Here is a 25,938-nt window from a genome sequence, read left to right as displayed (position 1 = left end):
GTTTCAGATGAAATAATTCACAACAAAACTGACTATAGTACCTCACCTTCTAGGTGGTGAACTGTATCTTACACGAGTTTGACTTGACAGAAAAGTGTGGCTAGTAGCTACAAATTCAAACTTAGACATTTAAATTTTTATTAATTCATTTAATGTAGCAGCAGGATTACAGATATAAACAGAAGAGTATACAAATGTCCAGACAAAGGCAAAGTACATGTTAATAATAGTTCAAATGTATAACACGCTGGGGTTGACCTTTATCCTTACTGCAGGGTCTTAAGGCTAAGATACTAAAGCTCAAGCTACACAAAACTGATACAACAGAACAGTTGAAGGATGTGAAGTCGAAAGCAAACTAGGAAAAGTGAGCAAACTGATTATGCACAAGGTACAGCTCACGCTATTGGCAAACAGTTACCTCATCATGGCTGCCCCTTTTGATCGAGCGTTTCACATCAACAAATGTTGACAAGCACACCAACACCAGGACGTTTTCTACAAAAACAATCGCCACCGTCTTGTCCCTTTTACCTCACACTTACAAATCTCATGAGGCATGAAAAAACAAAACAAAAAAAAAAACTTACAGAAAACTACAGAAATGTGAAGCTGCGCAATATTTTGATAAAAATCACACATCTCGACGACTAAATTACAAGAAAATATATCAGTATGAGCTATGTTTATGACTGCTGAAATGATTACGGGTCAGAGAGGATAAAAAGGACAAGGAGCAGGGACACAAAAGGGACGCCAGTAAACACAGCAGAGCAATGGTTAAGTTGTCAAGGCACACAAAGTTCTGTTCAAAGCATCACAATTGAAATTCAAGATACCCCTGCAGTATATTTCACATTTAAATATACATGGATATTCACCGACATGACTGAAGGGACAAGCCTCCCTCTGCCCTCTGACATAACGCAAAGATGTGTGTGTGCTCTCTTCTCTTCGCCACAGTTGAATCAATATTTAACAAGGTTCTCTGTTTTTTTCTTTTTTAGGCCTAAATATACCGGCTCACTGGACAATGTGAAGGGCTGGACATGAAACCAAATCACCATCCGACAGAAAACTAATGAATGGAGACACGAATGACAGCTGGTGCCACACCCACTTCTATTCCCTTCGCCTCAGAAGAAAACAAAACAAAGCAAAAGAAAAAAAATCTCTAAAATGGTAATTGGTCCGATGTCAGATGTAGACCAAGCCAGGTGTCCACACCATGAGGTAAAATTTACATTCATGAAAGCGAAGTCACAGGTTGGCTTTCTGTGTTGGTATGGCTTTAAGAGGCATTAACCTTTCCACGGTTCTTCCACAACATCGTGTGCTCTTTTTAAAATCTCCCCTGACCGAGAGGAACGGAATGCTTGGAGACGGCGTGGCTGCGCTCTCACCTGATCTACAGTAAAATGGATGAGTCAAAGTGCCATTTGAGATGCATGACATGAAAACTAAGTTGAAAAAAAAATGAAAAAGAAAAAAAAAAATGAAAAAGACAACTTGCCCACACGTCATAAGGTTTGCACAGTTGGGGTAAAATCAATAACGATGTCCACTTGATTATATTTCTCAACTTCAAACAGTTCACAGTAAACCTGCGCTTCATCTCAAGAAAAGCACAATCTCAATGATATCTCCTGTGCCATGAGCAAAAACCACAAAAAAAAAAGCTTAGTTTTTACAAAAATACTCTACACTGATACATGGATACAAAATTTTAAAAAAGATAAGTTACTTTAAAATGGATCACTAACAGCTGCAGGACAAGAATATGACTATGACGATGTAAACAAAATGCATTTATGACCAATGGTGTAAGAACATCTGAATATTTATCAAAAATTGGCTTTTTGATGATGCCAAATTGGCTACTTTTGAATATGGAAAGCAAAGCAGTGTCATCTGCATGGGAAAAAAAATCATCAGGGTTCCCACACAATGTTTGTGTAAAAAATTTCAGACTTTTCAAGACTCATTTTTAAACATAAATGTTTGCTATGCGTTTTGATTTAAAACCGGTAAATAAAACAAAAAACGGTGGAACGATGGAGGAAGAACAGAAGGAACGTTTTGAGCAAGGAAGTAAGTACTGAAGGAAGGGCAGAGGAACAAGGAGACAAAGGACACAAGGAAGGAAGCCACCAAGGATTTTACCAAGGAAGACAGAATTAAAGAAAAAGAAGGAAGTGGAAAGAAGAGCAAGGAAAGGAAGGAAGTAACGAGACAAGGAAGAAAGGCATCAAGGAAAGAAGACTAAGGAAGGATTTAAGATTGAATGTCAGATAAAAAAATGTGACAGATGGACACAAGGAATCAGAACACGTGTGCAATGGGACAAGGAATGAAGTCCGGAAATATCAAAATTTTTCATGCTGATCTGGAAAATACAGAATTGAGATTTCAATCTTTTCCAGACTGCATAAATGTAGGAACCCCGAGTCATGCACTGCATCAGATTGGTGGAAAGTACCTTTTATTTTCTTGTCTTTTGTAAATCTGCTGAATTGCTTTCCACGGGAGAGCTGCATTCATCTGTAGAAATGAGTAAACATCACGAGGGTGTCCGGATGGCGACGAATCACAACGGGAGCTTTGGTACGCCTGGCTGCGCTCCGGTCCGAACCCACAACAAACAGCCAGCGCTGTGGACTCAACTTTGCAGACATGGTTAAAAACAAAGCCAGTGCTATTAGAAATGGTTAACGTCACAGCAGAGGTGCTCCTGTACATAGCACCATAGATAACAAGGAGCTTCGGCCTCTAAGTAACAGCGAGCCCTCGCTCAGTATGAAAGAGACGAGTCGTAAAACTTCATCCGGTGCCACTCTGAACGCTCTACAAAAAAAAACATCGCAAACGAGACAAATGGCAAAACAGTCTGCAGTGAATCGGTACAAAAAGGAGAACTGAACGCAAATCCTTCATTTCAGAGCAAAAGATGAAAGAATATCTTAGATGGCGATGGTGTAAAACACAAAAGGCCCACTGAACCAAACAGTGAAACATCGCAATGTTCTAGTGGGAATGGCTGCTTCTGGACAGGCTTTGACTGGGCCACTGAGACTTGAACAGTAAGTTGACATTCTATATAAACGCTATTGCTAAAAAAAAAAAAAAAAAAAGACTAAATGTGAAAATGTTTGATTAAAACGTATTCATCGATACAAAGACAACTGCCTTCTTTTTTTTTCTCGTGTACAAATTCAGCTTGTTCCTTACAGAGCTGTGGACGGACATAATCAGGAGGAGCGGGTTACACAAAGAGGTCATAAAGTGCTTGAGATAAAATGTTTATAAAACCACGCAACACTCTTGTTTTCACTAGTGGAAAGCTGCTTTCTGTCCACGGTTAATTGGTAAAAACTACTAACACATCAAAAAGAAAAAAAAAAAAGAAAAAAGAACTGAACACAACACACACATGAATGATGTTTGAAAATTCATCCAGAAAGCTTTCACAAACCTACTGATGAGGCCGAAACATGAAAACACTGCATGGCGTCCACAAAAAGTCACATTATTCAACAGGCTGAACCTGATTTGTGATTGTGTAATGTTCCCCCTCGCACCCGATGAAGTTCACAATACATTTTAAAGAGAAGTTTTATTTCTTTTTTTTTTTTTCATAAGCATGGGTCAGTTAGAGGCATCAGGGTAAACCATTTTTATTTAAAAACTACAAATTTAAAAAGGAAAGAAAAAAATAATAATTTCAGCCACCTATCACCTTTACTATGTAATTCTGTTTTAAAACTTCAGTTAGCAAAGTATGACCAGCATGTCTGGTAAACAGCTAACAGCAGGGTTAGCTAATTGAGCTTTAAGTGGCTGGACCTGCTGAGAGAAGACCCCAGTACTTCATTCCTCTCTCTTAAAAATAAAAAAACTATTTCAGGCAGCTTGGGGAGATTTCCAGTCATAGCGTAGAAACTGTAGAAGCGTCACCAATCTCTTTCATTAAGCTAAGGCTCTTTTTAAATGATAGCCTGAATGGTCCGAGAAACCAATATGAACTTATGCTGTCGGCGCTCAGAATGACGAGGAATAATATTTTGCTGCTACTAAATTTAGAAGATGGCTAGTCTATGTTGCTGCTTGAGACTAGATAAATTAACAGTTAAAAGATGTATTCATTTAGAAGCAGTTTGAATATATTTTTAAAGAAATTCATTTTTGTAAAAATATTGTAAAAATGTGACATTCAAGGTTGTACCGTGAGAATCTCATCCCTTCCCATGCCTAGTTCAAGTAAAAAAACTGATAGCTTTGTGCTTCTGTCCTCTTCATCAGACACTTCAAATGCAGAACAAATGTATACTAACAAATATAAAAAAACACATCCTTATTCTCAAAGAAATGAGCATTTCAACATACATGGATTTGTAGAGGTACAAATCCGCAGTTTGAGGAAAATTGAAAGAATTTTTCAAAGCCAAAAACTAAAACCAAAGATGTCTTCAATCACGAGCCATTTCAGCAACATTACATTTAATCCTAAAGTTTTCTGATTGACAGCCTGAAACCCTGAAGTGAAATGAAACCTCAGAGTTCACACATTCACAAAATGAGATTCAGCCTTTATCTGACATTCCATTCCTATTCCGCAGATGTTTCCAAGTGGCCGACATTCTTTATCCCATCCCAGTTTTTTTCTCCTCCCACACCTGGCGGGTTTGTTGCATCATTTCTGAGGCTCACATCATCTAAGCACAAAACAGAAACACTGCAGTTTTTTGTTTTTGTTTTTTTTTACATTAATGCATGAAGCAGTTACTCCGGGCCTCATTAACTTGCAGGATGGGTAATTACAAAGGTGGATTCAACAATTCAAGAGTAATGAACGATAGCTAAAATGAATAATGAATTAATAATTACCTTTTAAAAATCATGTCAAACCTCATAATTTGGGTTTTTAGTAAAAGGGCGTATTGTTATTAAGCATTAAGATTTTTTTTTGTTTTGTTTTATGGCACTGGCACAAAAACCAACACACCACCGTTGCCAATTTGATGAAATGTAACTTTAAGCCACACGTGTCCCGACCCGTCTCATTGCTTCTGCAGACTTTCCAGGATGTCCTCGATTTTATCCATGCCAGACGTTGCAGAAATGGTCGCCTGCATCTGATTCTGTAAGCTGCTCTGTATCTGTGTCTGCAGGCTGGTCTGCATTGGAGTTTGGGTGTTTGACTGCAGTGCATTTTCTAGGCTGGTCTGCATTTGTGCCTGAAGAGTGTTTTGCAGATTGCTGTGCATGGCGGGCGCGGCCTGGGGCATGGGCTGATCCAGCAGAGGCTGTATGTGACTGGAGTTCTGGGCTTGGGTCTGAGCAGGCAGGTTCGGTCCAGAAGAACTGAGCAACTGGGATGAGTCTGAGGGAAAGAGAGAACAGAGTCATTTTTACTAAGAAAGAAACTGTGGTTAAAACTCCAACAATCTTAAAAGCTTCATAAAGTTCAGGTGATTCTGGTTTTACAGAGTGGTGATTTTGTAATGCAAGATGTTTGATGTAATGTGTTGAACGTTTCTGTCTCAAAGGATGTTCAGCATTTCACTTCTCAGGTGAAGAAGATCCATTTTGCTGCTGAGATGCAAGGCAATAATGATTCTGTTTATTTATGAGGGGAAATTAGTTGATGGTTTGCTGTCGAAAAGTTCTTCTATATTTTGTTTAATGAAGATTACATTTATATTTTGGACACATTTTTTATGGCAGAAAAACATTTCCTGTGTTGCACACAGAGCGAGTAGGCAGGGTAACACTCCTGCAGACCGGTCTGTCCTTAACCAATCACATGCTAGGGTTAGAGTTAGGGTTACATATCTTCACCACTGATGACGACAAAGTCTGCTGGTAAAATGATTTCAAAAAAAAGAAAAAAGATTAAAACTGTCTCACCATTCTGGATGCCAAACACAAATAGGTTGGGCTGCCCTTGTGGCGCTACGGTGCCGCCCACTGCGGTCTGGAACAGCTGCTCTGGCGGCTGCTGGCCTGGGCTGGCGACCACGCCAACACCACCCTGCACCACAAAGATGGTTGCAGTTGGAGCTGCCGCCTCGGTGTTGAGCTCCTGGGAGCCAATGGTCCCCTGCAGCCCTGACAGGGACGTCTGTGGGATGTACAGCTTCATCGGCTGACTGTTTTGAACCTGGCTGGGGCTCGGGGTCACCTGCATGGGCTGCTGCTCCTGGAACAGGCTCTGCTGTTGGTTTGCGGTGGGCGCGGCGTTGCTGCCAGAGGAGCTCTGAACTTGGAACGACATGGGCTCGGCTGTGTCGGGTTGGGTGATTCCAACGCCAATGCCTGCGATGGGGGGCGCGGCTTGAGCCGGGGTGGTAAACAGCAGATCTGAAGTACAGAGGAGCAGGCCCGTCTGCTGGGGCTGAGAGATCTGGTTCTGGGGGACGGCGTTGGCCTGCGAGTGGTTTGGGATGCTCTGGAACAAGGTGCCCTGCTGGCCCAGCGGGAGCTGCTGTGGCGGCTGCTGGTTTTGCTGCGGGGATTGCTGCTGCTCCATTGGCTGGGACAGCTGGGTCGGAGGCTGGTTCTGGAACATGGAAACGGGCTGGGGCTGGCTGGATGACGTCTCCATGGAAGAGATGAAGGCCAGCTGGGGCTGCTGCGGTGCCTGCTGCGGCTGAGGGTTGGTGGACAGAAATATGGTCGAGCCCGTGGGCTGCTGCTCGGACCCGAGGCCGCCGCCGGAGAGGACGGTCAGCGTGTTCTGGAGCAGGGCGGCCTGCACCTGCTGCTGGGAGTTCTGGGTCTCGGCCAGCGGCTGCGGCGACTGGAAGAGTTGCTGTGGCGGAGACGTGTGGGATGGCGGCGGCGTCGGGAAGCTGGTCTGGATGGTGAGCAGCTCTCCCGCCTGCTGCAGCAGGGAGACGGGCTGCTGCGCCTGGGGGGAGGAGTGAATCTGGGGCTGCAGCAGCTCGGCTTGTAGCTGCTGCTGCAGTTTTTCCAGGACCTGCTGCTCCTGCTGCTGCAGATTGCTCAGGATCTGGTTCTGCTGCTGCTGATCCTGGAGTTGGATGTTGTTCAGGACTTGTTGTTGCTGATTTTGCTGCAGCTGCTGCTGCTGGATATTCTCCATCATCTGCTGCTGCTGCAGCTGCTGTTGGTCTTGAGGCTGCAGCATGAGCTGCTGCTGGATCTGCATGTTGTTGAGAACCTGCTGCTGCAGCTGCTGCTGTTGTTGCTGCTGCTGCTGATGTTGCTGCAGGTTTTCAAGGATTTGTTGCTGTTGCTGGAACTGCTGCTGTATTTGTTGCTGATGCTGCTGCATTTGTATCTGTTGCTGCTGCTGCTGTTGCTGCATTTGTATCTGTTGCTGCTGCTGCTGTTGCTGCATTTGTATCTGTTGCTGTGCCGACAGGGAGCTATCGGAGTTGCCCAACCGCAGGCTGTTCATGTTCTCCTGGACATGCTGCTGTAAGGACTCTGCCGACGCTGTCGGGTTGTAGAGCACGGAGTTGAGCTGTTGCTGCGCCACCGCCACCTCCAGCACCTGCTCCAGGGTGGTGGTCCCTCCAGCCTGCAGCTCCCTTACTGCCCGCTCCAACTGGGCCACTCCTTCCTGGGGAAACAGGGGGACCTGCGTCTGCTGCGGTGGCGGCTGAGCAGGAGCCGCCATCTGAGGCATGGCTACGACCATTATGGTCCCGCTGTTATCGGAGCTCTCCGGAGAAAGGCTTTCTTGAGGGTCTCTGAGGAACTGCTGGGGGACTTCTGGCGTCACCGGGGGGATGGTGGTGTCCCCCGACACGGGAAAGGATGTGGCAGAAGAGATCTCTTGCTTTTGGATGGTGCTGAGAGACTCCAGGCTGGGAAAGACGGGGGGCGCCTGGGGAAGCTCAACGTCTTCAGGCTGCAGGGGCATCGGGCTCTCGAAAGCTTCCCCTCCTGGATGAGGGCTTGAGTTTAGCTCCAGAGTCTGCTGCACTGAGATCAGAGGGTCCGGGGACGGCTAAGTGGAGGGAGCGCGGAGAAAGTTATCACCAACTGATGGAGATAAGATAAAAGTTTAAACAGAAAAATGTCTTACTTTGAAAACATCTGTGGGTTGAGGGTTGCTGGAGACCTCCATGGGTGTGTCCTCCTGCCGCTTGGAAGGCTGGCCAGAGCAGTCGCTCTGCTCCGAGGACACGGATTTGATCTGACCGTCAAAGATGCAGGTGTTGACCAGCGACGTTCCTTCTGTTTTGACCGTCTGGCCGCTTGAATTATCTGCCGAGGAGTGAAAACAGAGCTTAGAGGAAGTTTTCAATCTCCTGACACCATCACACATTCAGTTCATTTTATTGTTTATTTTATGTGACAGACCGACACCAAGGCGTAACTGAAAAGTGTTTTTCTGTAATTAAAATAAAAATGTATAAAATAAAATAAAAATTTCAAAAGTATTACTTAGTATTTTTTCAGTTGGATGCTTCTAAATAAAATTGTGGTGAATTGTGTGTGTAAATTAATCTCAGCATAAATACAGCTAATTAAAAAAATAAGCACTCCACACTTTTTACATGTTTAATTGTAAAATTTGAGCTTAGTTTAGCCTCCCCTTCAAACTTCTCCATCAGACAGCAACACATGCGTGACAGTAGACAACCATAGAAAGCATCTACCCATCTTATGACCAGTTCCTATAAAATGCTGTTTAATCACTTGTATCATGATTAGCTCATTGTGAACTAATTTAAAATGATTTGTGGAGCCAGATTAAGAGTTTGTCCTTTTATTTTTGTTGTAAAGCATCTGAACAGATTCTGCTCTGCAGCAATATGAAAACCGCCGGTCCTGTGGAGGTGAGAACAGCTCACTAACATCTAACACACTACCTTCACCCTCCCCCTCTCACCTTCACATATGCTTCTCTTTATCATTGCCTGTTAGTCTCTGCTCTCTCTGTCCATTCCCCTGCAGCTGTTCCATAACCTCAAGCCAAAAGCTGTATTATCATTTATCCCAGAAGGAAGGTTTAAATCTAGGGTAAGGGAGTAAGCCTCAGCGATCTAACTTATAAAATATACATGATCTAATTTAATCTCGGGTAAACGTCTCAGGTCTTGCTACAGCTCTCATTTCTTTTGTGTTACTCAGTATATCAGACTGCTCTTTTTTTTTTTAAAGCAGACTTCTTGAAGGCAATTCTTCTGCCCGTTGCAAATTACTGTACCCGACTGTTTTCCTTTGCTTGTTACACAGGAGATAGTAAGTTATCAATGCATGAACTCTAAATGGCATCTTTATGCACTTTGCTACTGTAAGAAATTTTTTTTCTCCCATTTCTTGATTGTTTTATCTCTGGTGGAGATAAAACAATCAATAATATTAATTCAGACAACCACAGAACCACATCTTTCAAACAGAACTGTTTTATACTTTTATGCAAGACTCATGCGTTGTGATTTGTGCATCACTAATTCATGTTTTTCCTTTCCATTTTTAAATACTTGACACACACAGCTCCAATGTTCATTTAGCTTTTGGCTTGCAGTCTGAGTCGAATGTTGTTGTTGTTGATAATGAAATATTTATTCATTCTTGTCAAGTGATCAGCCGTGGCATTTCTTGGCTGCACTTAAGTGGAAGAAAAAGTATGTCTTTGTTAAAGCCTGATAGTAAAAGAAATCTGCCTAAAAACAGTTTTGTAAGGTTTTATGGACATAATTCTGGCACACCCCAAGGGTTTAGGTGCCAATTCATATTTGAAGGTGTAATTAAATTACTCCCATGGCTATTATTAGATACAAGCAATGAACAGAAACGGAGTGAAAACACAGCAACGTGGCCCCGGGTCGTTATTTCTCTTTTTTCGCTTAGTGGCATTGACATTGTTTTGATCATATTTAGGTTGAAGTCATGCCACACATCTTACAAAAATAATTAAATAGAATAGAGACAGGTGAGAAGATGAACTATATGAGCATACGAAAGGCAACTGCATGGCTTTGTAGTTGTTCTACCTGATTCTGGAGTGTAGGTGAAAGCCTGAGCCTCGTGTGATCGACCAGCATTGGTCATCACAAAAATCCCCACAGACACAGGAGAGGTGATGGACTGGCTGTGGAATGGAGGGACGGTCACCACCAAATGGTTCTGGAATACAAGGTCAGCTACATTAGAGACAGGCAGACATGAGTGGTACAAACATTTAAACATTCTGTGTCCTGCAGGGTTTTCATGCTCCACGCATATTTCTGATTGTGGTACATTCAACCACAAACTTCAATGTTGGGATTTCATGTGACAGACCAACACAAAGTAGCACATAATTGTAAAGTGTTGGGACAATTGTTGATGCATTTTTTGTGGGAGATTTCTTCCAGGATCATTTAGGATTACTGACATAGACGGGGTGAATACACAAGTTTATGATACCTTTTGCTGGTTTATCACATAAATTTCCATCAAACATTGAAGTTTGTGGTTGCAATGCAAGCATACGAACACTTTTGCAAGGCACTATATCTAGGATTATCAGTCTGCATGTACCTGATGAAAAAGGTCCGTATCAATCTTCGCTTCAGCTTGCCAGGAATTGTCGTCTATGGAGTCGAGAGAAAATACTGTTTTTCATTTTTCGTCACTCATTAAAAATGCAAACAGAAAAGATCAGAAATGGAAAAACGAGACCTGGAAACACCAATAAACGGTCCTTAGTACCTGCAATGTTCTCCTGAAATATGACTTTAGTTCCTTTGAGGAAGTTCTTCCCAATTATAAAAACCTCTTCGCCTCCTTTCACTGAGCCGCTGTGGAGACTCTTCTTCAGGATCTCTGGGAGTCCAGCTGGCTGGGCTGGATGGAGACAGAGTCAAAGATTTTAGGATGATATTCCTAAGTTAATCAAAAAAAAATTTTTTGGGCCCAAAACAAAAAACAAAAAACAAAACAAAAAAGCCTGGCAACTTACTGCAGAGGATGGGTGATGAGGGGACCTGCAAGGTGAGCACTGAGCCATCGGGTTGGGGGATGTTGACCCTGAAGGCCAGCCTGGCTCGTGTACTTTTCTTCTTGGATCCCGCCACACCGATTCGTGCCTCCACGTCTGCGTTACGCAGCTTCAAAATCCCCACACAGTCCACACTGCAGACGCAGCACGAAGAGGAGAAATAAGCCCTGCGTACTTCGCACAAACATTATGAGCCTCGGTGTGAAATAAAACCATCTTTTCTTACGCTAGTGTCATGTCATTGCTGGGTTCCAGAGGGATCTCTATAACCGTTGTGCCGTCTATGTCCACCTCTTTACAGGCAGTGGTGTTGCGTCCCGTTACCCGACACGCCTGATAAAAACCGTGAGGCTTCACTCTGCCCGCATCGTTGGCAACAAACACCTGAAGAACCACTGGTTCGCTTATGCCTTCCAACTGTGGACAGAGCATAAAAAATAAAAAAGAAGAGAAAATAAGCGAATGGATACATCAAGCTTCAGCAGGTTCTTACGTATTCCATGACGTTTGATTTAGATTTGAATATATAAAAGAAAAGTAAACTGAATAACAAAAGTCTGAGGACTTTATTCTTTAAGCCATTTTTTAAATGATCCCATCCACATTTTACCAACTCGATTATTTTGGCATTAGAGTCACTTATGGAGCCCAAAGACAAATGTAAGCCCTTAAAAAAAACTAAAGAGACAATTTGTTTTTGAGGGCAACATTTTACATTTTTCCTGTGCTTCCTAACCTGGGATCTCCTCCGATGACACTCCTATGTTTTCTATTAAAAAGAAAGTTGTAGCTGCAAAATTTTGAATGTTATTGTTTGGTTTCCAGATTGATCTATTCTTTATGCATACAGACCTAACTTTTAGAATAATTTTATCAATATTACAAGTGCATTACTAATTAACAATATCACTGAAAAGTATTTCAGTATTTTAATACTGAAGTGAAACCGGGACTATACACATTCAAAAACTGTGATCCATTGTCTGTCAACTTTTTTAGCAATTATCTTTTGTAGTCTTAACATTTTATTTTCCTGAGAAATAAAACTGTGATAAACTGTAAACAATAACCATCATTATTAACAGAAACAAATGGCCGAAATACAGAATTACCATCAGGATGGTCATGAGTAGTGATTCAGAATAATAGTTTAAGCATTTTTCAAAACCTTTCTGGTTTAACACTTAGCTGAGGATGTTTGGGATCAGACCTTGACAGTGGGGAATCCTTGCTGTGTGCGATCTTTAACAGAACCTCTGCTGCCCTCCGTCAGGTACCGGGCTCGGTGCTGGGTCTCTGGCTGCACCAGGATCTTCAGCTCCTTCCCGTCACTCCTCTGAGGAAACTGGGCAGACAGTGAGCCACCTTTCACTGCAGTTCCTGAATCGAGAGAGCTGCAGGATAAAAGCACAGATTCAATTGCTGCAGAACAGAAAGAAAAAGAAATAGCTTCTATTGTACTGCAAAGCTAAAGTCATCATTACAAATGGAGAAATAAGGTTTGAAGACAGTCCACACCTTGCAATTGAGCTGGTCTTGTCTGTGCTCAGCTGGGAGAGGACAAAGTGAGGACCCTTGGCGCTGTCCGCATCAAACACGTCCATGCTGTCCTCCGGAGGGGTCGGCTTGGGGCCCGGTCGCTGGCGGGGGGTCCGTTTCCTGGATTTCCGCGGCACTTCCGTGTTGTCATTGTACGAGACGGAGCTGATAATGCTGAAGTTGGACACGGAGTCGTCGGCCCACATGCTGCTGCTGTGCTCCGAGTCCGGACACGCCGCCGCGGCGACGACGGGTTCCTCTTGGCACGACATTTGGCTGTCGTCAAACAGATCTTCGGGTGGCGGCGATATGCTCAACACGGGCCTCCGTTTTGACGGCGTGTTCTGCAGCTGCTGCACGCCCAGCCCCGACAGCACGCTAGTCCCTCCGTCTCCGCCTGTGGGGTTCGCTCCGCCGCCGCCTCTGCTGGGCGCCGATCCGGCCGCCTCCATGCCTTGCATCTCTGACGCTCCGGGCCCGTCCGCTCCCGTGGAGTGGAGGTGCTGAGAGACCGTGAGGTGGTCTGAGGGAGAGGTAGAGAGGCCCATGGCCAGGGAGGAAGAGGCAGAGGGGCTGGAGGTGGAAGAGGTGGCATCTGCGGTAGCACACACAGATCAAGTTAGCACAGATGTCCAGCACAGAGCAGGCTAGCAGTCCCATTCAAGCAGCTGAATTTGTGCATGATTTGTTCTGATTTCCCCTCTTCCCAACTCTAATTTCAACAGACCGTTTGTCGGTTTTACACTCTCACTGTGCATGCGAGAGCTGCCAAGCATTGATCAAATAATCTGAAGTTAAAGTTGAGAAGGGTACTATTGATCCCACAATGTTTTTCATTTTCTTTATTTGTTTGATTCCTGTAAAAAAAAAAAAAAAAAAAAAAAAAAACCTTCCCAATTAAAAAAAATCAATGTGACAAAACTGACATGCTTTGTTTACAAAAACAAAAGCAAGCTACAAATTGTTACATACACATTGCCAGAAAGAAACAGAACAAAACCTGGTCAAACTTTCTTGTACAGCCAAATTTTGCAAGCTGGATAAATGTGGCGCCAAATTAAAAAAGTAAAAAAAAAAAAAAAAGAATTGCCAGGGTTACATCACAGTTTGTGCAATGTGCATTCAAGTAGAAAAAACAGTAGTTTGTGCATGCCAATTGGAAGATTTGGTTGGGACTGAGCGTAGCCATGGAGACAGAATAAACAAGCCTCTGACCTATGGAGCAGTGAACTGCAGACCATTTTATATGCAGACACTCCCTGCCTCAGAGGGAACTTCCTGCAATAAAAACGAGACAGCCAATGAGCAACAAGAGAGCTGATCATTCAAGACTCATCTTCTGTCAATCACTAAATTGGATGAGTGAATACACTGAAGGAAGGAGTAGCTTTGGAAGTTGACCGTTTATAGACACTGAAAAGCATGTGCACTTTATTAATGATGATCTGTGAGACATTACAGCAGTCATGCTTTTGATCAGCGCTGCTTAGGGCCAGCTAGGCCAGACAGGACAGTGATAAGGTAGCATTAGCACAAAAAGCGCTCCCTCCGACACGACTGCTGACACAGTTAGTTTGCTTTTTACGTCAGACTGTTAGAAGATCCCTCGCAGCTGCAGGAAATGTTGGCAGCCCTAAACCATGACTTAAGATCAGACTGTTTTTATTCTGTAAAAATGCAAAACGAGTGACTGCCAAGGGGCAACTTGACGGTTTCACCAGAAGAAAACACCTTTATGTTTATTCAAAAAGTTGGGAGGAAAAGTGGGTAATTTAAAAGAAAGGATATAGTTTCATTCAAATAAAATTAAATAAAAATATACAGGAGCAGAGGGTTTCTTTAATGAATGCTAAGGCATCAAATGTATGCTTAGCACTAAAAGCTCTTTGTTATGATTCTTGGTAAAAAAAAAAAATCTTACAATGCTGGAAAACCTGTTTATGTCCTTTTAAATGGCTTTTTTTGAGCAGTAGAGTTAAGTATGTCAATAAACTCTTGAAAGATTTCTCAATCTCTCTTTGATAAAATTAAACTGCTTATTCCACTTGAACTATCGTTTGATGTCAAAATTGGGTTTGAAAAAAACAATACACAATTTAACAAGTCATTCCTTTAACAAAGAGTTGATGCAGTGATATCTAGAAGAAGCCCAATAGCCTGGCACCATGTTTACATTCTGGTCACACACTGATGTTAGACACCATCCCATTCCTTAGCCAGCATATGGCTTAAAAACAAAACAACTAATGTGTTTCTGTTGGTCACTCTGGCAGAACCAGTTCGCCCAAGCAGATCCAACAGGTGTTCAATAGATGGTTGACCTAAAGACAGGTCATCCATCCCAGTGTCATCAACGTGGAGCACAAAAGTGCTTGGCGCTTATCAGTGGACATGTGGGATGACCAAATCTCACCTGGTTAACTCTGTATGGCATTAGCCCGACAATGACAAGTTTTATTTTATTAGTGAGAGATACTGACCCTCAGTTCCACAAAGTCATTTTGTATTCTCGGACATGAACAGGCTTCCAGTGGTTATTATGTATTGCCAAGAAGCATTTTACAACAAAGAAATCATAAACTAAACAGACATTTCATTACCATTTGTGCTATGTTTATGTCTTCCAACTGTTTATAGAGCTTTGAGCAACAACATAACAAAATCAAAAGTAGAAGCATTAAAATGTAGAAAAAGTCAGGGAAATGGTAAAAAAAACCCCCATCTAATTCCAAATGTTACCATGTTTAAAGTAAGCATCAATTGGAATGATTCACAGGACCTGCTATAATTTATTCTTAACAGCAGTCGCAGTAAATTAGTCACTGAGACTTGCATTTTATAACTGATGTAAATAAATAGATTTGATTTCTGTCTAAAAGGAAACTCAATGATCTTTATCTATTCTTCAATTTCCGGTAAACAGAGGAGAACTTACAACATACTTCTTAAGGAAGCCCAAATATATCATTACCATTTACTATTATGTGAATTTTTTGAAAGAGCCAAGCATTCAGGTGACTGAATAAGATATTTCAGTGAAGATCTCAAATTGTGAAGTTTAACCAATTAGAGATATTACATTGGATACAACCAGTAATAAATAAAAGCAGTCAGGAGTCATATAAAACAAAACCCAAATAATATGGTCGCATGACTGTGCACATCCTCTTATAACCAAATGTGTGTCTCTCCTTACAATTAACCAATGTTTCTCTTGGCTTCTCTGGCTTGTAGCAGTACTAATACTACATCTCCTGTATTCTTTATGTGTTTGGGACCTGGGGTGGCAAGCTGGAATTTTTTTTGAAACAAAATTCATAAACTTTTGGCCAAAATCTGTAAACACAAATTATGAAGTCTCCCAAAACAACACTATGTAAACAGTGAAACATGGTAGTGGCAGCATTGTGGTTTGTGTCTGGTTCTCTTCAGAATTGCTGGCACAAAACCTTCTGGTTTCTGTTAGAAGGCTTAGGATGAAGAGAAACATTGTCTTTTAACCAAAAGGAAACATCCAAACCATCGAAAGAAAGGATTCTAAGGAGTTAGAGCAACGTTTTGGAAAGGCTCTGTCCCTAAAGCGACTCTGGATCTGCAGATGCCCGACAATCCGGCATGTCTGAAAAGTGTTTGCAAGGAGTATGTCAGAATGTACCATGCTGATACACTCCCACCCAAAAACAGTGTAATAAAATCAAGAGGCTTCGAAAAAATATTTGAGGGTGTGCACACTTATACAAGCATCTTATTTTACTCCCCCAACAAATAAAGAAGATTTCAATTGAGTTGTACCGGTTACAAATTGTTAATGGTGGAAAAAGATATGAAATAATCTCTGAGTCTCAGTTTTTACATCACAAATCCTGAATCATGTTAACAGAGATCTGTAGATAGTTTTTTTTCTATCCACTGGAAGTAGTGTGTTGATTGTTAAAACCCCCTCTAGGTGCCAGTTCATAATTTCTCTGGGCTCAAACCTTTGAGTTTCAGGAACAAATATACAAGACCTCCGAGTCTGGCAAGATGGATTACTTTAGTTGCATTATGATTTGGTAAATCCAAAGCAAATCCAGCTGCTTCAAAAGCTAAGTATTTCCCATGCTGCTGCTAAGGCAGTGCCATGCATCAACTCTATTCAAGACGAATGCGGCCATAGATCTGAGATATAAACCAATCAAGGAAAGCAGCTTTTATAGGAGAAATAACTTTCCAACGGTTTTAATAGCGGGCATTATGGAATAAGTGTCAACTTGGTTTTAAATGTCATAACAGCTTCATCATCTAACCAAAATACCAAAATTCTGACTTTAAACAGCATCCCAAAAACTAATTCATGACATTCTGTCTTTTGCTAGAAAACCCAGAATGTCACAGTTTAGTTACAGTAATAGGCTGGTGGAGCAGCAAAAAACAAAAAAACCCCAACAGGCCTAGGTGATGAATTTAAAAGACAATTGTTTCAGATATTTTCTAATTTAACTGGATAATATTAATAAGAATAAATCTTAAGTACTACCTTGTGATGCTACATCACCACGAAACATATTAAAAATATAAATACTTCACTAAAACATAGAGGTTTATTCACAACTAATTTGGCCTTAAATGAAAGGGTGAAGTTGCCCCCCAGACAATCACAAGGCCATAATTCGCCTCTGCTGACTTAGGGAGTAGATTGGAACAGGAAAACCGATTCCAGATCAGGGTTTTTCATTGGCTGGATGGATATCTCACCTGAGGCCAACGTTGCAGGGGGGGGAGGTCCCGCCTCTCCCCCGCTCTTCTGGCTCATGGTGGGTGGGTCTGTCTGGGTGGACGACGGCTGAAGCTGGAGCTCTTTGGGGAGGAGGTCATATACTGACTCTGCCATAAAGGGTGAGCAGGAGAACATGCATTAGTTCAGTGGAAAGAAAAACATGCATCAGAATGTCCATTATGGACGGTGTAACTGGAGACGATAAGGCTGCACTCTCAGGTGATGGATGCACTGCCGGCTTGGGTTAAGACCATTTAAGACCAAGAAGATAATTGAAAACAATTTTCACAAAAAATATGTTTGCAATTTTTTTTTTAAAGTTCACACTTTAAAACATTTTTAATTTTTTATTTATTTATTTTTTTTTACAAAAGCCAAATAATTAGAATAATTTGTGGCATGAATTTCAAATGCGTTATTTTCTTTAAATATGGAACTTGCCATATTTGGATAGACAGGCGACTGGATGGGTGGGTGGACAAACCGAGGGACAGAGACAGATGGAAAAACAAATGCACAAAAGACTGGATGGACAGAACTTTGGGGAATAAGTCTGGAAATGTAAACATTTTTCCATACACTTTATCCATACCTGAAAACACTTGAATCATACGCCACACTTTTCTGTACTGCAAACTGAGAGAACTCTGTGGATCTATTACTGAAATAGAAACCCTACAGATAACACTAACACAACACTGATAAACCAAGCTCGCCTCCTGCAGTGCAACAACAGCAGAAGAAACACAATGATATTTGATTCGAGTATAATTTCTAGTTGAAATGTCCAACCTCTGCAATAACATGGGATTAAACTACATTTGCTGGCTGATAAACACATCAGTCGGCAATTCGGTTGCTAAGAAACAGGCACCTATCAACACTGTGACTGATATTTCAACCGCGCGTTGGGAGCGGGCAACATGTGTAGTAGTCATCTGACACTTGGCACCGGCAGCGTCTTAACGCTGACAGGAGACTTGATCTCACACTTCTGTGACGTAAATGACGGACGCATCACCAGCCATGTTCCCACAAAGATCCACACAGTTCAGACGCAGGAAAATATGGATGTTTTAAAAATGAACGCCATGTTTTATCAAGCTCGCCTGCTAATGCTTGGGCTCTAATAGGTAAACCCCATTTTTACAGGACAGGAAGAGGATCGTGAGACGACCACTTAGCTTGAAAGCCAGAAATCCAGATCATTTTTATGAATGTTTATTGGGGATAATTAACAAATCTTGATAAATCTCCGACCAGTACAAATAAATGAAATTTAATGAGTGAAACTAGTTTAAACATATTATGACTGTATAAAATGATTTTTTAAATGACTAAAAGCTTTATTTGTTTCTGCATTCATTGCAGATTAACTGCCAATCCGACATGACCTCAGTCTAAACTATAATCGTTGGCACAGAGAAGCTGAAGTCTATTGTATGTGTGTTCAAACATGCACAGAAGCTATTTGTTTGCTGCAGCAGCAGCCAGAGGAACAAAAATCTTCATTGTAACACAGAACATGTGCAATAGCAGGAACTCGATATACTTCTGTGGAACAACAGAGGGACATCACATGAGAGGGACCAGAATGGCTGTTTATGCTGTGATCCATTGTAGGAGGAGGTTCATGGTTATTGGATTGACTTGATCAAAATGACTCCACGCTGGGTTCAAGCCGGTCCTCTGCTCACAAGTACATCACTATTTTATTTTATTGCCAGACCTGTGTGATTAGGAATGAATACAAAACAGGCTTATTAATTTATTCCAATTGGGATTAGTGTAGGTAAAGCATTAGGCATAACAAAGAAACTTCAAGCCAAAAATGCTCAAAATCAGTTAAATATAAAATTTAACATCATTATTATTCAAAAAGTGAATATACGAGTCAATCTAATCATTTAGTTCAGATATATTTTAACTATACTGCAGCACATTATAGATTTTTTCTTTTCAAGCATTAGATGTCTTGAGAGGAAATGATGGCATCCTTGTGGTAGTTCCTGCAGGTTTGGGGGACGTTTTGCATGCAAAACAACATTTAGGTTTATGATTGAATGAGCTCAATTGAAAAACCTCAAATCACATCGCGTTTCTATCCAATCATTGCTATTTGAACATTGCTATTTGACATACAAACACTGCTTGTAATAAATACAGAACGGGCCATAACAGATGGAGAACAATATGCAAAATTCTACTTGCACACACCGACAAACTGCAAAGAGAGGTTTACCATCACAGATTGGGTTGCTTATGTCCATAAATAACAATACTTAAATCAGGTGACCAGTGGTAGCATCTTCAAACATTGTTTAATCCAAACAAAAGTCTGTAAACTGTTGAACCATAGCAGCTTTATAGAGATGGAGAGCATAGATACTGGATGTAATAGGTTTAAAAACTTTAATCTAATCCTCTTTTGACCTAATCTCTGAACCTCCTGTTATTAAGACTTTATTTACATTAAAACAGTGGATTTAAATGTCACGTTGAGGTGACAGCACAAAGTGCTAAAAATCAGTTCTCTACAATATTTCTAATGAAACCAAAATAAAGGTGACGTTCCTCAAATGAATTTGCAGTGGTTGCCTAATTTGCAAAAGAGAAAATAAAAATGCCGTCTCGTAAAGTTTAAATTGAGATCAGTCAAAACAATACTCTGCAACAGAAAAGTCACCCAGGCGGAGGTTTGACTTCAACCTACACCGAGAACAATTAAATTATGTCATCTCATAGTTATGTGCTGCTCACATTACGCATGCCTCAGAGGTTCTGCCAAGATACAAGGACATCAGTCGGTTTCTATTCTTTGCAGCAGGATTGCGGCTATGTCAGGGAGAACTTACATGAAAGGACGAACCAAAAGGCTATGTTTTAGTTGCAAATTAAAAAAATAAAAATAAAAACACAAATAGCAAGAACTTACTTTAGTGCAGAGTTATGATTGCCTTGCAAAACAAAAGTGTAAGTCAGGGGGCAAAAAAACAATGCACTCATTAAAAAAAAGCTACAAAGAATGCATTTTTTTTTAACTATTCGCTTTTTTTTCTTTTTGCTTTTAAACAAACAATAAAGTACAGCTATTAAGCCCATTTTTGTCTACAAATAAAATTAAAATAACTAACTATATAAGCTGAGCTGTAACCAAAAGACTCAATGAAAACAAACCAGTTTTACTCTTGTGACAACGGGAAACAATTTCATCTCCAATTACTTCACATACTTCCTTTTATTCACTCTGCAGTTTTAGGTTTAATCCTCTATTGTTTGAAATTGTAATTTCTTAGATTCCTACAAAAGGCTATGTTTTAGTTGCAAATAAAAGCGTTTCCCATCTGAGAAACGCTTTTATTTTCTCTGAATAGTCAACAAACCCCACTCCTAACTACCACCAAGACAGACTAGTAATGCCTAACTGCTGCAAAAATCCAGTTGTGGGTTCTCAGACTGATAACCTCTACGTTTAGAAACAAACAGGAATTTAAAGTAGTTTCTATACGTTATACTTGGTCTATTGTGAGGAAATTGGCTTATGTGACTACAATATGTAATACGGACACATACTTTGCTTTGATCAGTGTCTACAATCTCTCATTTCTCAACAGTCAACTGGTCCAAGCAGAGATCAGACTCACTGCCAGAGAAAATAAACAGTCATAAAATAAAATGTGAGATTTAAGCATTTTCAGAAGTAATTATCTCCATAATTTAGAAAAGTAAAGCCACACATGAGCTGGTTTACATGTGCCAAAACCAGTATGGGGCCACATTGATTTGTGAGGTAGGTATTCTATAAATGGAAACGTGAAACTGCTTTAAAGGCAGGAGAAACTGCAGTCCACAAATTGGAGAGAATTTCAAACATGTTTGCTTCTTCACTGGTTTTGAATGTGATTTTTCGTCATTCGTCTCACTTTGAGCCAGGAGAAACATAACAAATAATAATAATTTAAAAAAAAATGTTAATACCAAGCAGATCCAGAGAAACCTAGTACTAAATGGAATGTGTAGCCAGCTGTCTTCCCTACACATACACAAAGCCTCTCTCTAGATATTTCGGATAAGCACTTCTGCTACCTCGATTCCAACACGTACTCCCACTCTGATACTCACCCAGTTACTGAGATATAAATAAACAGTTATGTTGTGGAGTGTGACCATATGGCAGTCTCACCTAAACATTTCAGGGTCACAGAGCTTTCTGTTGGCTCATGGAAGCCAGGACAGATGTGGCACCAGCAGGCAGGTTCAAGTTTTGTTGGGTAACAACACCAAGGTTTTAAGTGATGACAAAATCTGGGGTAGGCTTAAGATAGCAGCTCTTAACCATCAGTGGGGGTTAATGAAAGCAGGTTTATTTCATAGGGGACAAAAATGTTGACTGCTTTCTGAAATATCAGTAAAAGACAAGACAATAGAACTACTTGACTTTATTGGAAGCAGCAGTTTTACAAAGGGGCATCCCGTTATTTCAGAGATGAGCAGAGGAGACAGTTTGTGGAAGCTGTAATGGTTTTATGGGGTGAGAACATTCACTGTGATGGTGAATGTTTAACGTTGAATGAATAAGTCCAACAAATCAGCAAAGAGATTTGCAGGAAAATATGAAAAACAGATTAAAGTTCAGCAGTTTTCAGTCTGAAAATTACATGAAGAACATATACAGGCAAAGCATTGTGTAAGAACACACAAATGTTAAAAACTAAACAGCATTGTACTAAAAATAATGATCTTATCTGACAGAAGATGCACTGAAGATATTTTTAGTGGCTTTTTTAACTGGATGGCAGTTAAAAACACCAGTCTAGCGACTGAAAGTCTGGCATTCAGACTGAGAGTGGAGATTTTGTGCACACAAGAAAAACCGCAACATTACTGAATGAATAAAAGAACAAAACATTACTGTGATCAGGCCTTGTGATTTCACAATTCAACATTAAACATGAAACAAAAAAGCAAATTTGAAAGTCTTGCTGAAAAACACACAAATGAGCTCTTTTATTCGCTCATTTTAAAGTTTTCTTCAATTATTGTTGCTTGCACATGCCCAAATCTTACTTAGATTGAGTCAGTAATAAGCTTTTGTTAAGTTAATTTGAAATGTTGATCATATAAATGTTTAAGTCCTTCAATGTGTGGAATTGCAAAACAATATTTAAGAACTAGAGGCTAAACTAGTTGCTAAAACCACAAATCTTGAGAGACTCAATAGACAACTTTTTGCAAATACTTCACACTATTATCATAGCCTTTATTTATAGATTGTTCCTGCAAACCAGTTTTGTCATTTTGTGAGACACCATTACCGACATTCACATCTTGGCTCTTCCTTCCCCCTTTATGATCAACCAATATCTCGGGTTATTTGTCAAACCAGTTTGTTCAATTCAAAAACTAAGTGCGGCGCAGATGCAGAGAAAGTAGTTGCCAATCTCCTCATTGCTTTTATATTTATAAGTCATGATGCTATAAAGCAGTGGTCCTACTTTAATAATCAACAGACAGGAAAGGCAGTAGTGTGGCAGTCTTTAGATAATAAATTAACATCAAAGCCTCTTTAGAATAACAGTCTGATATTCTTCACTAATATCTAACTGGGATTGAAGTGTAAAATCACAGTGTGATTCAAAAGCAGAGACCTCATCTCAACCATGTGGTTATAAAGACATCTTTAAAATGCTTCTGACTGATTATAAATCACCTAGTAAGTTGATTAAATATTACAAATATGTTCATTTTTATAAATAAAAGACATTACACAAGCCAAAGGAGGTGGGGAGAGGTTTATGTAAGGCGCTATGTTTTCAATTTTGTGTCAAACATTTTCTGTTAATAATAGGCCATGTCAAAAAACATTCTGTCACTTTTATTTTAACAGTTCACGCCACCCTCCTCCAAGTCCAGTGACCTGTTCCGTCTCAGCACACCCCACCCAATAAAATTTAATGTAGAGAAGCATCTCTCCTCAGATGTTGCACCAGAGTGATCCTGGCATATTTTCGATTCCTTGTGCAGGATATATGTCATTCACTACACCACAAACTCAAGCTGCCAAACCAACCTTCCCTCAGGTATAAATCGACTGTTGTGGCAAGCCACTACCTTGGTTGCAACAGCAGCGGGTTGACTTCAACTCTTTCCTGTCAAACAGAGAGAGACTGCCAGACTTTGCTTTAGAAAGCAAACTCGAGTTATATATAATCCCCCCTTTATAAAACTAAATGTCTGAGTCTCAACTATTTTTTTTGTCTTGGATCATTATGTTTAACAGGATGAAATGTACACTTATGACAAAACAACATCGACATTCTGTAAACATCACTCAGACAAGATGCTTTTACAGAATGAAGTACGGTTTATTCCAGCCCCGGGATCCATGTCAGCATCCATTATAGTCTAAGTAGATCTTGCTCAAACATATAAGGTCGAAACCCTTTTAGCTTGAAGGGGCTCTATGTCTGACCATTGTCTCCGAGTTGTATTCCTCAGATGTAAAAAAGTATCTGACAAATAACGGCTGAGAACACAACTCAGAATCTGGCAAACGCTGCTTATCCAGTATGGTATTTAGTAAAGCCTTGAAATTTGCATTCTTGATTTGAGCCTATTTGTTTAATACTGTTCCCACTAGCTAGCCTCTTTTAACCACACTGTTGAAAAAAAATCTGACATTTTAATATGTCCTGTGCTAAAAAAAAAATAAAATAAATACATTCCCCTGTGTGTTTGTTGAAAATTAAAGCTACCTTTAGTTATTGCTTTAAAAACCAGTCAATTAGCAAGCTAAAATATTAAGTAACTATTAGAGCAAAAAGACTTTCAATCATCTCGGGATCAAAATATGCTCATTTCAATAAAATTCCCTCCTGATAAAAATAATCCAGTTCTTTACTTTGAATATGCTACAGCACAAGAGTAGCCATTTCCCAGAAACTAATCCATATAATTTCTCTTGATGCAAGTTTTGAGGTGATTGACACAACACAGACCTGGAAATAAAACTTGAGCCAAATGCCGACAGTGAGCCACATACCAAGCTAATCACACAAAGACACGATGAAGAGTGTTGGTCTTCATCGTCCAGCTACGCCCTCCTAATAATAACAGAGCAGTTGGCTGACACGTGTGCACCAGCATTAAGAGGCAGATTACATTTCAACTCCAGCGGGCAGCTTTATACGCAGCCTGGAGGGGCCATCGACTTCATACTTTCATTGAAACTGGAGAATGTGGAGGAGGATAACTCTGGGTCGGCTCCACTGAGCAAACCAAAACAAAAGAGGGGCTGTCTGTCACGTTAAACAGAAATTATAGGAATACACAGGAGAGCTTTAATGTCCATTCAGTGTTGAACGTACATACCAGCACGCACACACATATACGGTGTGTAGAATCCGAGCAGGACTTAAGTACCTTAAACCGCTGAACAATGTAGTAACAGCAAATCGACCTCACGTAGCTTTACGTTAGCTCTTAAATGAGTCCATCGTGATGCGAACAACTAGCTGGCACCCAAATGTTAGCATGACGATGATATCTTATGATTTCAATCGACCGCAGAAGATTAAAATGATTTTCTACTCATGTGGCAAACAGGTTGTTGCTCTCCAGCCCACCAACCTGATAACTGTGTTAGCTCGTCTTGCTAAGAGCAGAAAAGAAGCTAGCCACAGCTAGCTAGCAGCTTAACATGAGCCGTTAAGACATTCATTTTGGCCGCCGTTCACATACACACAATCGGAGCCGAGACTCCACGGAAGCCTTTCTCCACTAAAAACTTACCTTTAGAGTATAGAGATTTAGGGGAATTGAGGTCAATATCCGAGGTAAGGAGGGATATAAAATCAGAGGGCATCGCAGCGCTTCATCGAGGGGGAGGAGGAGCGGAGAGTCTTCAGTGGAAACGGAGTCGGATAAATCCTGCGCTTCAGAGGCCAAATTCCGCGCTGTACATAATATAGCATCGAAACTTTTTCAGAGAAACCAATGTAAAACTTCCAATTCCTGAAAAATATCCCGTAATCTGCAAATGTGTGTGTGTCTTTGCTGATAGACACGTTTCGCCCAACGAGCACACACAAACACACACTTGACTACTGTTGGTCGGCCCATCGAGCAGCCCCGCCTCCCAAAGTGTGTAGCGCATGCGCTGTGGCTGCAATAAGAGAACTACAGCTTCCCATCATATTTACAAAATCGAGCATTTATATTGAATAAGTTATTGTATGAAATCTAGGTAAGTAAATGAAAATTTATAATTCTTTGAATGCGTTAATTTAGCAAATACATGAAAATCAAATTAACAGTGAAAATCTCAATTATTTCCTTAGCTTTTTATATATTTGCTGAGTTCCAGGCAATCAAATATTTATTTAAAAAAGTATGAAAAAGACGTCTGTAACCCCCTGCTTCTATTAGAGATAAGCAATAAATTAAATTGAAGTGTTTTTGGGTGTGCTGTGAATGCAAAAATTGAACACACTGAGACCCAGCCAGGACCTATACACTGTAACCAAATAATATGTTATTTTATAGATTATCATGTAAATAATTCAGAATTTCCTTTTCCACTTTTTTTGTAAAGATGATGTTCAATAAATGAATTTGCAAGTCCAATTTTTGGAACTTCCAAGTTCAATAAATGTTCAATTCACATTGTAAACTTTCCAGT

General features: G+C 40.6%; 1 protein-coding gene across 3 annotated transcripts; it reads right to left on the bottom strand.

The window, feature by feature from the left end:
• Positions 1–128: 128 nt before the first annotated feature.
• On the bottom strand, positions 129–25,377 carry nfat5a (nuclear factor of activated T cells 5a). 3 transcript variants are annotated; one of them, XM_055029695.1, is made up of 12 exons: positions 25,050–25,377; positions 17,237–17,365; positions 12,482–13,097; positions 12,174–12,357; positions 11,190–11,380; positions 10,925–11,097; positions 10,675–10,809; positions 10,504–10,556; positions 9,975–10,107; positions 8,057–8,238; positions 5,908–7,978; positions 129–5,380 (listed from the first exon to the last, which is right to left on the bottom strand). In XM_055029695.1, exons 1-12 carry the CDS (start codon positions 25,120–25,122, stop codon positions 5,058–5,060), a joined length of 4,263 nt encoding a protein of 1,420 aa, XP_054885670.1. In that variant the 5' UTR covers positions 25,123–25,377; the 3' UTR covers positions 129–5,057. The 3 variants fall into 3 exon arrangements, with proteins under 3 accessions (XP_054885670.1, XP_054885679.1, XP_054885686.1); XM_055029704.1 differs by lacking the exon at positions 25,050–25,377 and adding an exon at positions 13,718–13,780 and having other exon boundaries at positions 17,237–17,310; XM_055029711.1 differs by lacking the exons at positions 17,237–17,365; positions 25,050–25,377 and adding an exon at positions 13,503–13,709.
• Positions 25,378–25,938: the final 561 nt, after the last annotated feature.

This window comes from Poeciliopsis prolifica, unplaced genomic scaffold (assembly GCF_027474105.1).
Source record: "Poeciliopsis prolifica strain line A6 unplaced genomic scaffold, Auburn_PproV2 SCAFFOLD001, whole genome shotgun sequence".
Classification (NCBI taxonomy): domain Eukaryota; kingdom Metazoa; phylum Chordata; class Actinopteri; order Cyprinodontiformes; family Poeciliidae; genus Poeciliopsis; species Poeciliopsis prolifica.
The sequence above is the reverse complement of the archived record's forward strand: the minus strand, read 5'-3'. Positions and strand labels throughout refer to the sequence as shown.

What these genes read in the sequence shown, in the direction of transcription:
- nfat5a (XM_055029695.1), bottom strand. Translation starts at nt 25,122, where the DNA reads ATGCCCTCTGATTTTATATCCCTCCTTACCTCGGATATTGACCTCAAT. An exon ending in ATTTCAGGAGAACATTGCAG is followed by an intron (nt 10,557 to 10,674) that starts GTACTAAGGACC and finishes TCGACTCCATAG; the next exon opens with ACGACAATTCCTGGCAAGCT. An exon ending in TGTGTTTGGCATCCAGAATG is followed by an intron (nt 5,381 to 5,907) that starts GTGAGACAGTTT and finishes TCTTTCCCTCAG; the next exon opens with ACTCATCCCAGTTGCTCAGT.